Source organism: Mchenga conophoros, linkage group LG23, assembly GCF_057382185.1.
Source record: "Mchenga conophoros isolate Kocher_MC1m ecotype Shallow Benthic linkage group LG23, M_conophoros_male_GT1.1, whole genome shotgun sequence".
Taxonomy (NCBI): Eukaryota; Metazoa; Chordata; class Actinopteri; order Cichliformes; family Cichlidae; genus Mchenga; species Mchenga conophoros.
The window spans coordinates 21,854,840-21,869,007 of record NC_140547.1 but is presented as its reverse complement, the minus strand read 5'-3'; the positions used below and the strand labels follow the sequence as shown (position 1 = coordinate 21,869,007).

At 43.7% G+C, this 14,168-nt stretch overlaps 1 protein-coding gene across 2 annotated transcripts; it reads left to right on the top strand.

Annotated features, from left to right (window-relative positions):
* The first annotated feature begins 2,857 nt into the window (after window positions 1–2,857).
* Window positions 2,858–11,435, top strand: LOC146547175 (E3 ubiquitin-protein ligase TRIM21-like). 2 transcript variants are annotated; one of them, XM_085264513.1, is made up of 3 exons: window positions 2,858–2,985; window positions 3,186–3,296; window positions 9,433–11,435. In XM_085264513.1, the coding sequence occupies exon 3, from the start codon at window positions 9,442–9,444 to the stop codon at window positions 11,221–11,223; it is 1,782 nt and encodes a 593-aa protein (XP_085120639.1). In that variant the 5' UTR covers window positions 2,858–2,985; window positions 3,186–3,296; window positions 9,433–9,441; the 3' UTR covers window positions 11,224–11,435. The 2 variants fall into 2 exon arrangements, with proteins under 2 accessions (XP_085120639.1, XP_085120640.1); XM_085264514.1 differs by lacking the exons at window positions 2,858–2,985; window positions 3,186–3,296 and adding an exon at window positions 8,531–8,551.
* Window positions 11,436–14,168: the final 2,733 nt, after the last annotated feature.

Below are 14,168 nucleotides of genomic sequence, written 5' to 3'. Positions count from 1 at the left end.
ATTTCCACGTGATCTAATTCAGTTTCTCTTGTTTAATACTAACAATTATATTGGTGTTTTGTGGGGGAAAAAGAAAAATTAAAAGAAGAAATTCATGGTCTTTGGTTAGATTAAAAGTCTTTGACAGTCAAAATTATCATACACTTACAAGAGACAGTTTGTAGTAGATGTATCTATCTGATAGATACATCAGAGAGAAGAACCAGAGAATCTTCCTCGTCTTCCTCACTTTTCTCATGGTCAAGTTTGATTTGGCTCCACCATTATAATGCCCCAAACCGAGAGCTCTCTGCACAGTACACTACCATTTCATGTTTTTGTTACAGAGCACAGTGGTGTTTTTGTGTAGCTCATCTGTGTAGCCAATTAAAACAAACAAACAAACATAGATAACGTTTTATTTCATAGTGTAATCTTCAAGGCTTTTTCTGTAGCACAGTCTCCTTTGATTCATCTGCTAATTATATTCACAACATTCATTCATTTTGTCTATAGGATTCACTAGCAGTATGGCTTCTTCACCTGTCCCTCTTGTACTTTCCTGCTCAGTGTGTCAGATGCTTTGCTACTCCTTGACTTCCTTTAGTAATAACAATACTTGTGATAAATATAACCTGTTTGCAGCGCTGCAGGCCAGGATCACTGATTTGGAGTCCTGGCTTCACAGCCTTGAAATACCTGTAGCTCGCCAGGCTCCTGTAGTCTGTGCAGTTGAAGGTAGCATAGCAACCATTAGATCTCCCACAGCAGGGTGACAGTGAGGAGGAAGCATGGTCTAAACAGAAACCACCGGAACACCACCATCCCGTCTATTGCTCTACACTGCTACACACCCACAAACAGCCAAAATAGGCTACACTGAGGGCAACCTAACACTACTGGCTAAGGGTAAACATAACTTCCATAAAATTAAAATTCACATCAGCAGTAATGACACCTGGTTACAACAATCACTAAAAATTAATATTGAATCCTGTGTAATTTTGCCAAAACAATGTCGGACTTGGTTGGTTTTCCTGGTCCCCTTCCCAGAGTGACATGCTTGGCCGCATGGTCTCCTTAAATTGCTGGCTGTCTGAGTGGTGTCCAGAAAACAATGTGGGCTTTATAGATAATTGGCAAACTTTCTGGAGGAAACGTGGTCTTGTGAGGAGAGACAGTATCCGTCCCACTCTGGGTGCAGCAGCTCTCTAAAACAGTGAAATGGGATTATCAAACATTAGGTCTCCCTCTTCTAAGTGTCTGTTAGTACATGAATTAATAAGTAATTAACAAAGTGATTTACTCTGCCTGACAGAAACCTGGGTACAGCAGGATAATTATGTTAGCTTAAATGAATCAATACCCCTGAGTCATACTAATTCTCAGAATCCTCGAAGTGCAGGCCGAGGAGGGGGTGTGGCAGCAATCTTCCACTCTAAGATATTAATCAACCACGAGACCCAGACAGAGTTTAAATTTATTTGAAAGCCTGACACCCAGCCTTGACCACTCTATCTGGAAAACTCAAAAGTCTGATTTCTTCTTTGGAACCAGCTTCCAGTTTGAAATCAGGAGACAGACACCATCTCTACTTTTAAGATTAGGCTCAAAACCTTCCTTTTTGATAAAGCATATAGTTAGGGCTGGATCAGGTGACCCTGAATCCTCCCTTAATTACGCTGTAATAGGTCTATGCTGCTGGGGGATTCCCATGATGTGTGAAATGTTTCTTCTTCAGTCACCTTTTTCACTCAGTATGTGTTTATACACCTCTGCATTTAATTATTAGTTATTATAAATCTCTGGCTCTCTTCCTCAGCATGTCTTTGTCCCAGTCTTCCTCCCCTCACCCCCAACTGGTCACGGCACATGACCGCGCCTCCCTGAGCCTGGTTCTGCTGGAGGTTTCTTTCTGTTAAAAGGGAGTTTTTCCTTCCTCCTGTCACCAAAACACTTGCTCACATTGGGGTCATATGATTGTTGGGGTTTTCTCTGTTTTCTTTGACTTATTGTAGGGTCTTTATATTGTGATATAAAGCATGTTGAGGCAACGTTTGTTGTGATTTGGCACTGTACATTTGAAACTGAATTGAAAAGTAATATTTTCTAGTGTTTGTTTGTTTTTCTAAGTTGGAAAAAGGGACACAGTTCAAATCACATTTTTTAGAGATGTAGAGGAAACTGATTAGTGTAACATTCCTGATGTACAGCAATACAGCCCATAACACAAAAATAAAAACACATTACACAATATAACCTGTTCCTGTACAATTACAGTGTATTTACAACATAAGAGGGAGAATTTCTGTTTGTTGTTGTTGTTTCCACTGAAACCTGAAATTAATTAATAAATTATTTAAACACTACTTAAAAATTACTCAGTCCCTACATAAAATGACTAATAGTATCATTTCTGTTTGCTTTCCTGTAAAATACTCAGAAGTTACGTACTACTTCATTCATTTTTTCATTCATTTATTTGTTCATTTCCAGGCACAACAAATACCTATATTGAACATAAAATGCACAAAACAAAAAACAAAAATTGCCTGAAAAAGGAGTGGGACGAAGAAAACTTATTAAATCCCACCCCTATACTCACTCACTTAAAATTGCTTATTCACTCCTTCTAATGGACAGAACACAGAGAGTCAGCATTATGCAGTATAAGTAATTATTAGCCCCTATTTTCAGTGTATAAACCACTAAGTTTTTCTAGGTACAAACAAGTACATTGTAGTTTCAAGTAAAATACATGGAAATTCCACTTGATTCTAGGGAAATTAAACCCTTTGTCATTGAGCGTATTATAAAGTGTTACCTTACCCACCACCTGTCAGAGGTGGAGCAACACCTGAAAGACGAGGGCTTCAGTGTCAGAGGCGAGACCTGAAACTTAAAGCGAGAGCTGCTGCTCAGCAAATCTGTTTCTCCTCAAAGGAACCTTAAACTGAGCTCATCCAGCCTTTCTGAGCAGCACAGCAGAGCTTCTGTCCAGCACTGGTGAGTACAGATATCATGATCACGCTGTTTAAAACTTAAACTCTCTCTGTGTCAGGAACAATAACTGTAACACTGCTGCAGCTGGTGTGTTTCACATTTTTTCTAAATGATGAAATAAGACTTGATTTAATAGCAGCACTGATCAGATTACATTTGTTGGACAGAGAAAAGACGTTTACAGTTAAAATCTCTAATTTCAGGGTCTGATAAGCTCCCCACTTTGTGCCTGACACACCTGCAGGGAGAGGCAGAGATTCAACTGAGTCTATCAGATTTTCCTCAACAACACAGCAGAGTCTCTACAAACAGCAGTGAGTATAGCTGATCACATTCAACACTCTATTCATTTCATGCTGACTCGTCACAGTCACACTGGTTCCAATAGAAACGTGATCATTCATCTACGGATCGACTGTGCAAACATTTAGCTCTGTCACTTCTTTGGACTTTGGAAGTGAATTGCATTTGGACTTCAGTCTGCCTGCTTTATTACTGCTTACTCATCACTTCCTGTACTCATTGTTTCTATTTGCTTTAGCTGTTTTGCAATAAAAGCAAAGCAGCGGATTCATTTTATTGTGAAGAAGTGAGAGGAAGTACAGTGTGTACAGTAGCTCTGCATGACTCACAGTTTAAAATGATCCTTTATTTGATCTGGGCTTAAATTTGTAATGTCATATTTTTGAGATGTGGAAACAGCATCACACCACATGCCAAACCCTAACGATGATCAGATTATAGTCCCCAAACACTAACCTGACCCTAACCTTAAAGTCCCCCCAAAAAAGGCTTTTTATTTAACCCCGAAACAAATGTGGTTAAATTGAGGGCGTAGATTTGGTTTTGGCATTGGTGGGGACGGATGATTCAACCACCGAACCCTGCCCTGTTTCTATTTTTTTTCCCTTTTTGTCTTTGCTTCTTGATAAAAAAGGAGAAATATACTTCCCTGCATATGCTATTCTACATGCTTTTCAACCATTTAAACTTAAAATTCATAGTTTTGTTAAATTAGTTAAATTACTATTAAACAAATGACTGACTAAGTATTTTAGACTTATGTTTACTTCAGCCATATTCCATATAAATCAGGTATCATACAAAAATAAAAATAGCTTCAAATACATCCATCCATCCATCCACCCATCTTCATCCGCTTTGTCCGGGGCCGGGTCGCGGGGGCAGCAGCCTAAGCAAAGAGGCCCAGACCTCCCTCTCCCCAGCCACCTCCTCCAGCTTATCCGGGGGAATACCAAGGCGTTCCCAGGCCAGCCGAGAGATATAATCTCTCCAGCGTGTCCTGGGTCTGCCCCGGGGCCTCCTCCCGGTGGGACATGCCTGGAACACCTCACCCAGGAGGCGCCCAGGGGGCATCCTTGTCAGATGCCCAAACCACCTCAGCTGGCTCCTTTCGATGTGGAGCAGCAGCTGCTCTACTCTGAGCCCCTCCCGGATGGCCAAACTTCTCACCCTATCTCTAAGGGAGAGGCCAGCCACCCTTCGGAGGAAGCTGCAGCCCCAATCCGTCTGTCGATCTCCGGCTCCCTTCTCCCATCACTCGCGAACAAGATACTTGAACTCCTCCACTTGGGGCAGGAACTCATCCCTGACCCGGAGTGGGCACTCCACCCTTTTCCGGCTGAGAACCATGGCCTCAGATTTGGAGGTGCTGATCCTCATTCCCGCTGCTTCACACTCGGCTGCGAACCGTTCCAGTGCGAGCTGGAGGCCTTCACCCAATGAAGCCAACAGAACCACATCATCTGCAAAAATCAGAGATGAGATTCTGAGGCCACCAAAGCGAAAGCCCTCCGCCACTTGGCTGTGCCTAGAAATCCTGTCCATAAAAATTATGAACAGAACCGGAGACAAAGGGCAGCCCTGGCGGAGCCCATCACCCACCAGGAACGAGTCCGACTTATTGCCGGCAATGCGAACCAAGCTCTTGCAACGGTTGTATAGGGATCGAATGGCCCGTAGCAATGGGCCAGACACCCCATATTCCCGCAACACCTCCCACAGGACACCCCGAGGGACATGGTCGAATGCCTTCTCCAAGTCCACAAAACACATGTAGACTGGTTGGGCAAACTCCCATGCACCCTCAAGTATCCTGGAGAGGATAAAGAGCTGGTCCAGTGTTCCGCGACCAGGACGAAAACCGCATTGTTCCTCCTGTATCCGAGGTTCGACTAGCGGACGAACTCTCCTTTCCAGCACCCTGGCATAGACTTTCCCAGGGAGGCTGAGGAGTGTGATCCCCCTGTAGTTGGAACACACCCTCCGGTCCCCTTTCTTAAAGATGGGGACCACCACCCCGGTCTGCCAGTCCACAGGTACTGCCCCTGATCTCCACGCAACATTGCAGAGGCGTGTCAACCAGGACAGCCCTACAACGTCCAGAGCCTTCAGGAACTCGGGGCGGACCTCATCAACACCAGGGGCTCTGCCACCAAGGAGTTGTTTAACTGCCTCAGTGACCTCGCCCCCGGAAATTGGCGGGTCATTCCCCTCATCCCCAGACTCGGCTTCCTCCTCGGAAGACGTGTCAGTGGGATTAAGGAGGTCCTCGAAGTATTCCTTCCACCGCCTGACAATTTTCTCAGTCGACGTCAGCAGCGCTCCGCCAGCACTATACACAGTGCAGGTAGAGCACCGCTTTCCCCTCCTGAGACGTCTGACGGTTTGCCAGAATCTCTTCGAGGCAGTCCGAAAGTCTTTTTCCATGGCCTCTCCGAACTCCTCCCACACCCGAGCTTTTGCTTCAGCCACTGCCCGAGCCGCATTCCGCTTGGCCTGTCGATACCTGTCGGCTGCCTCCGGAGTCCCACAGGCTAACCAAGCCCGATAGGACTCCTTCTTCAGCCTGGTGGCTCCCTTCACCTCTGGTGTCCACCATTTGGTTCGGGGATTACCACCACGGCAGCCACCAACCACCTTGTGGCCGCAGCTCAATGCAGCAGCTTCGGCAATGGAGACGCTGAACATGGTCCATTCGGACTCAATGTCCCCAGTCTCCCTCGGAATGCTGTTGAAGCTCTGCCGGAGGTGTGCGTTGAAGATCTCGCGGACTGGGGCCTCTGCTAGACGTTCCCAGCACACCCTCACTACGCGTTTAGGTGCACCAGGTCTGTCCAGCGTCCTCCCCCGCCACCTGATCCAACTCACCACCAGGTGGTGATCAGTTGACAGCTCAGCCCCTCTCTTTACCCGAGTGTCCAGAACATATGGTCGCAGGTCTGCTGATACGATTACAAAATCGATCATCGACCTACGGCCTAGAGCGTCCTGGTGCCACGTGCACTTATGGACACTCTTATGTTCGAACAGGGTGTTCGTTATGGCCAAACTGTGATTAGCACAGAAGTCCAATAACAGAGCACCGCTCGGGTTCAGATCAGGGAGGCCGTTCCTCCCAATCACGCCCCTCCAGGTCTCGCTGTCATTACCTACGTGAGCATTGAAGTCTCCCAGCAGGACAACAGAGTCTCCAGGTGGAGCACCCTCCAGCACCCCCCCCCCCCCCCAGGGACTCTAAGAAGGCTGGGTACTCTGAACTGCCACTCGGCGCATAGCGCAGATGACAGTCAGGACCCGTTCCCCGACCCTAAGGCGCAGGGAACAAACCCTCTCGTCCACCGGGAAAAACCCCAACGTACCGGCAGCAAGCCGAGGGGATATTAGGATACCCACCCCAGCCCGCCGCCTCCCACCAGGGGCAACTCCAGACTGAGACAGAGGCCAGCCCCTCTCCAGGAGACTGGTTCCAGAGCCCAAGCCATGTGTAGAGGTGAGCCCGACTATATCTAGCCGGTACCTCTCAACCTCACGCACTAACTCAGGCTCCTTCCCCACCAGAGAGGTGACATTCCATGTCCCTATTGCCAGTCTTGGCAGCCGGGGTCAGTCCGCCAGGGCCTCCGCTCCTGGCCGCCACCCGGCACACAATGCACCCGACCCCTATGGCGCCTCCTGCAGGTGGTGGGCCTGCGGGAGGATGGGCCCATGTCTCCTCTTCGGGCTGTGCCCGGCCGGGCCCCATGGACTAAGGCCCGGCCACCAGACGCTCGCCCTCGGGCACCCTCCCCGGGCCTGGCTCCAGGGCGGGGCCCCGGTAACCCTATCCCGGGCAGGGTAAACTGTTCCCTCGGTGTCCTTTTCATAAGGGTCTTATGAATCGCTCTTTGTCTGGTCCCTCACCCAGCTTCAAATACAATCATGATAATAAAAGAATATGACTTTAAGGACTTAACAGCATTACTTCAGTTATAGTACACCAACATCTCTTATATACATTAGCACTAAGGGAACACTGACTGACCTGGTGGGTTTTGTCCATCTAAGATGACCACAAAGTAAAGGATCTCTCGGCAAAATTATGCAACATTTTAGGCACTATTGCCCCGATCAAGTCAGTGAGCTGGGATGTTTTATTCTAAACATGAACTACTGTTACAGCAACAGACATGGACTACATGTCCCACACAACAACTCAATGTCCACAGGAGCCAAACACATGCCTTCTCCTCTTGTTAACTGAGACATACAGCAGCATTGTTTAATCTCATTTGAGTCATTGTTAACCTTAGCCATCTTTTTAGTCTTCTGAGAGCACTGAAGCTTCTTTCAGCCTCAGCCGAGGATACTGGGATGATGGGATGATGATAATAAATACTAGTTAATCTATAGCACCAAATCATCAGTCAGTCACCTGTGACCTCGCCTCTTCACCTCTGTCCGAGCTACAACATGGCAGAGCTGCCTCTGTCACCTGATAAATAACAGTGAGGCATTCCAAATACATGCAGTCACACATGTGCTTCAAATACAGTCATGAACCAACAAGTCATCATCCAACTTCACCTGTGATCTTGTGTCACCATTGCTCTCTGAGCTTTGTGTTGGTTCTTCTGTCACCTGACAAATAGGACATACATGACAATAAGAATAAAATGAGTAGCTGCTTCAGTGTTTCTGTCAATTTGTGCAGATCTTGACTCATCAGTAATGTTTGTAGGGTGAGTGCATTTTTAAAACAATTTGTGCAAACTGCACTACAAGGTGGAATATTTGCACAATCATGACTACCTCATGATATTTTGTCTCAAAAATTAACCCTATGAATATGTCAGTACCATTAGGATGAAATTATTGTGTCACCAACATTTTAACGTTAGACATATAATTTTAACAGCCTCTGTAAACTAATATCCTGGCTTACTCAAGGCTGCCGTTTTCTGACAGTTTCAATCAAAATTAGAAATGCTGCTCTGGGAGACTGAGATAACTTGCTGCCTGTTGTGCAGTTAGTTTTCAAAACACGTTATTCATGGTTACATAAAATTTTAGACTGATGTGGGCCAAAGCCTAGCATAGCCTGTAACGTTATTATGACGGACACATTTTATGAGTTAACTTGGCTTTAAGTGACTTACAGGTTTCTTTCTTATATCCAGGATCTTCCTCTTTGCTACCATCATCCTCTACTCCTTGCAGCGCAGGCTTGCCGCTGCTAAAACTAAACAGAGCTCCCTTAAAGGCACAGCCAATCACATTGGCACATGAGGTAGGACTCCAGTAGAGGACGTAATTTAGCTCTTTCTGCACCGCTGGGTGAATGAGACGGTGACAGATCTTTTTTTTTCTTCTTTCTGTCGGGTTTGTTTTTCTTTACTCGAAGAGATCAAATTATTGGTGGGGACAATTCAATAATCGCTGGACATGTCCCTTCCGTCCATGCCAAATCTACGCCCTTGGGTTAAATTATACAGCAAAATCAAAATCTTGGGCCAAAGTAACAGAACACTATTCAAAAGCTGACAACAAACAATTCTACTAACTCAATACCTAAACAAAACTTAAATAGTGCACACACAAAAAGAGGTAGAACACACAAAACATAACAAATTGATCCAGAGTTGTGGTATGACCCAATTTGCAGGTCTCCATATATGCTTGCTCCGCCCCTATTCCACCTCTTAGCTCATCAACCAAGGGTCTTGGAGCAACTGCCACTAAGGTAACTCAGAAAACACAGAAAGATTAAATCATAAATATAACAGGAAAAACTAAAATGTGCAAAATTATTTTAGAATACAGTATTATGTGATTGTATGAGTTAATTAATTCTAAACCAAGAGCCTGTAAATCCTATATTTAAAGAAAGAAAAATATAAGTGTAGTGTTATGTGAATTAATAAATTTTTTTTTTTTTTTTTTTTTTTTTTTCTTAAATGACATCAGAAACAGCAGTATGCGACATTACGTGATGGCAGAGCTTCAGTTCATCCTTTGTCATTTTTTTTTTTTTTTTTAAATAAATAGGACAGGGGGAATGAATGAGAGAGAGAGGGGGAGAGAAAGAAAGAAAACCAAAGGGGAGAAGAGACGGTGAGGTGAATTAATAAATTTAAAAATGAACAAATTTTCTTTTTTTTTCTTGTTCAGGCTGCAGACATGTCTGCTGCCAGCTGTCTTCTATCTGAAGATCAGTTTCTGTGCTCCATCTGTCTGAATGTCTTCACTGATCCAGTCTACACACCATGTGGACACAACTTCTGCAAAAACTGCATCAGTCAACACTGGGATATCAGTGAGAGGTGTCAGTGCCCTGTGTGTAAAAAGGTCTTTCAGACCAGACCTGAGCTGCGCATCAACACATTTGTCTCTGAGATGGTTTCTCAGTTCAGACATGAAACTCAGCAGAAAGTCAGCAGCAGCAGGTCAGAGCAACAAGCTGCCAAACCAGGAGAAGTTCCCTGTGACATCTGCACTGGAACCAAACTGAAGGCCCTGAAGTCCTGTCTGGTGTGTCTGGCCTCCTACTGTCAGACTCACCTGGAGCCTCACCTGACAGCTTCACGGCTGAAAAGACATCAGCTGATCGATCCTGAGGAGAACCTGGAAAGCAGGATGTGTATGAAGCATGATAAACCTCTGGAGCTGTTCTGTAAGAACGATCAGACATGTGTCTGCATGCTCTGCTGTGTTTTTGACCACAAGACTCATGAGTTTGTTCCTCTGAGAGAAGAATATGAAGGAAAGAAGGCAGAGCTGGGGGAGACTGAGGCTGAAATTGAACAGATGATCCAGAAGAGACGACTGAAGATTCAGGAGATCAAAGAGTCAGTGAAGATGAGTAAAGATGCTGCAGACAGAGAGAAAGCAGAAGGTGTTCAGGTCTTCACTGCTCTGAAGGAGTCTGTTGACAGACGTCTGAACGAGCTCATAAAGGAGATTGAAGAGAAACAGGAAACAAAAGAGAAACAGGCTGAAGGTTTCATCACAGATCTGGAACAGGAAATCTCTGAGCTGATGAAGAGAAGCTCTGAGGTGGAGCAGCTCTCACGCTCTAAAGATCACCTCCACCTCCTCCAAAGCTTCTCCTCTCTCAAAGCTGCTCTAACCACCAAGGACTGGACAGAGGTCAGTATCCATCCACCATCATATGAGGGGACTGTGGTGAGAGCTGTGGATCAGCTGAAGGAGATATTCAGTAAAGACATGAAGAAGCTGTTTGAGGCTGAACTGAAGAGGGTCCAGCAGTATGCAGTGGATGTGACTCTCGATCCTGATACAGCACATCCTTATCTCATCCTGTCTGATGATGGAAAAAAAGTACACTGTGGTCAAGAGGAGAATGATCATCCAGACAACCCAGAGAGATTTTCTGAAGAGCTTGTTGTTTTAGGAAAGAAGAGTTTCTCTTCAGGCAGATTTTATTTTGAAGTTCAGGTTAAAGAAAAGACTGAATGGGCTTTAGGAGTAGTCAGAGAGTCAGTCAACAGGAAACAAGAAATCATACCGAGTCCTGAGAAAGGTTACTGGACTGTAGGAGTATATGAAAACATTTGTGTGGCTCTTGAGGATCCTGAAGTCCATCTCCTGCTTCAGTCTTATCCTGAGAAGGTGGGGGTGTTTGTGGATTATGAGGAGGGTCTGGTCTCCTTTTATGATATAGATCGTGCAGTTCTTGTCTACTCCTTTCCTGGCTGCTCCTTCACCGGGAAACTCTACCCATTCTTCTGTCCCGGGGTCAATGATGATGATAATGATAACTCTGCACCTCTGATCATATGTCCTGTCAATCAGTCAGTCAAATCGTTTTCCATGGGGAATGTGGATCAATCAAAGTTTAAGCCAAGCCAGAGAAGAAGTCCTATAAACAGAACCCAGCAAAATGCACCTGATGAAGACCACAAGATTCGGTCAGAAGCTGCAGAACAAGCTGAGCTTTAGTTGATTCCTGCTTTTAAACTGTTCCGAAGTTTAAGAAAATTATCCATTTGAGGATAAATCCAGTCTGTATAAATAGAAACTCACCTCTTCTTTCCTTTTAATGTTTAAAGGCACAGATATTAAAGCATATACTGTCCATGGACATGAATACAAATGTTAGAATTACATTATTTTCATTCACCTGGTGTGAAATATCAAAAACAGGATGGAGAAACTGTTCTATTGTTTTAACAAGTACAACACACTTGTTCACAATGAAATGAATAAATATCAGAACTTCTATCATCTTGTTTGATGGTTTCTTTGATGATGATCAGCTCCAGAGCTTCAGTCTTCACTTCACTTCAGGTTTACAATGGCTCACTTCAGAATTAGCCATTGTAAACCTTCAGAGAGATGCAAGTCATAAATACATTTGTAAGAAGTTCTTTTTTTGTTTGTTTGTTTTGGTTTTTTGGAGCAGATTGAGATAATTGATCAGAAGATAATGACATCCTACTAACACCTTCAACTCGTCCTTTTTCCTTCTCATCCCTGTGACTCGTTCATGATGCACATGTAAAGTTTTGGTTTGGGTACTTAAGTTTTGATTCATTATTTTTCCTCTCTGATGTTCAGCCTGCATTAACCCTCCTGCCATCCTTTAAAAAACTCACACCCATCACCCTAGGGACCATTCTCAGCCACGCCATAAAAAGACCATATATCCATATTTTATTCCACTTTAAATTAGCCAACCTTGTAAAACTACTTCTCCCTGAAATATTCATGTAAAGTTTTAATTATATTTTCGTTGTTTTAACCCTTCAAATCCCAGTGTTATTACATGAGCGCCCTGTGTTATAAGCCCCAAAAACCAAAAAACGAAACTAAATATTTCCACAAAAAACCAGTTGAAGTAATATGTGATTGTCATTATAAGTAGGCCTTTAGATGGACCAAAGATTGGCACCAACATACATTTTGACCTGCCATTATTTTTTTTTGCATTTCTTTTGCAATTTAAAAATTAAAACTTCAAGGCCCTGAGTCTTCATTGACATCCAAGAAAAGAAGAAAAAATAAAATCATATGATGATAATTTGGGGTTGAAAAATAGCGTTTATAATGGAAGTCAATGGGCAGAAAATGGTCCCCAGGGTGATGGGTGTGGGGATTTCTGCTGCTCAGCCATTTTAGGCTGATTTAAGGAATTCACACTGGAATATTAACATTGACAGGTAAAAACTATCCTGTGGCAAGTTTGGTTATATTCCACTGAACACAGTGGAAATGGCAGCCATTTAACACATAGCAGTGGCACAAAAAGGTCCCAAGAAGGCAGGAAGGTTAAGACAGCTGTAAATGTAAATACAGCACTTTGAGTGAAAATCCAACAGAGGGCGCTCTGAGCCAGGGCAGCTTTGTCTCTGCTGCTGTGCTTTATTTGAACCATTTAAACTCGTGTGTGTGTGTGTTTGATTAGTGATTATTCAGCTCATCAGAGCTGCTTCAGTGTTTCACTCTGAGAGTTTATTTCAGCTTCACTGTGCAGCACATGTTGTTTTTATTTTGGAATTATTTTCTTTGCTCCCCTTTTCTCACTCTTTAAATAAAAATCCCCATGATGCTGTTTGCGAGGCCACTGTGGAGCTCAGCTTCATTTTCTCCCACAGTAGAAGTCACAGGATTAATCCCCTGAGGATCCCTCAGTTCTGGTTTGAGACTTTTCACTTTTGTTAGTCTGTATTGTTAGGGACTGACAGCGTCATTGATATCAGCTGATATTCACCTTGTCTACCTGGTTTCATTCTGCGTTGGAAGTTGTGTGAAGCATAATTGGTATAAGGAGTGGTGAGTTTAGCAGCTCTCTGTTTCAGTAAGGTGTTTGTAAAATGAGGCAGGATCCTCATGAGTCCAGCAAACCACCTCCCTCATGGTGTCAAAGCTTCTCAAATCTATAATAACTCTGAGTGTGCTCAGATCAAATAGTTTTTTATTCAGTTAAATTCAGGTGCTGCTGAGATGTTTTCTTATGGCGTGCTACACAGTTTGAATCGTGTTCTTCCAGCTCCAAACCCTGCAGAACTAAACAGTCAAATTCAAGGAGGCCTACATGCTGGTTTTATATCAGCTAACACTTTCAAGGCTCAGGTGTTGTTTTAGACTGAAGTCTGCTTTAAAGCTCACAGAACAATGAAAATGTTTGGAAATAATTTTGCAGCCAGAAGAAATAAAAACAAAGAAATAAAGTTGCTCCCATGGATCTTTATTCCTTATTGATGCTCATTAGAGGAAGATCAAAGGAATTCATCAAATCCATCCAATATTTCAATGAAATCGATTTCTGTTCCTTTTGGAGTGAAAATGTTTGGGAGGTTTTAGATATTTCTAGATGTTGATGAGCAGTTGGAATCATGAAGACATAAAAATACTGTTGTTATGAACTGTAACAAACATGTAATGGCAGCAGACTCAGATGTGTGAAAAGTAAGATTTACTGTTCATCTGAAGATATCTCAGGCTGTTCTTCGTCTTTTTTGTGGCATGATCATTAAATAAGACTGTACTGTGAGGTATATTTTTAAAAGCATGTCTTTGACTTTGTGCTTCGGCTTTTTAAAAACCTTTTTAGAATGAACTTCTCATTGTTGTTTGTAGCCTGCAAAGTAAAACATGTTTCACACTTCTCCTTCAAACGGTCTCCTGTATTCTGACGGATCTTCCAGTGACGGTGATGCTATTTTCCAGTGATCTGATTTGTCAATAGGTGTGCTCTTCTGCTCTGCAGCAGGTTAGGTCTGTGTCTTCATAGCTCTGAAGCAGGATTTGAGCCTTAGTGACCTAACTTTAGGTTTAATCCCAAGTTTTCAGAGTACAGACCTGAGGCTACCATCAGCTTTGAGTGCCAGGCTAAACTTTCAATACTCCTATTTCTAAATTTGATCTGCCTGGTAAAGATTTTT

Excerpts from the sequence above, each read along its gene's own strand:
- LOC146547175 (XM_085264513.1), top strand. The coding sequence starts at position 9,442 with ATGTCTGCTGCCAGCTGTCTTCTATCTGAAGATCAGTTTCTGTGCTCC.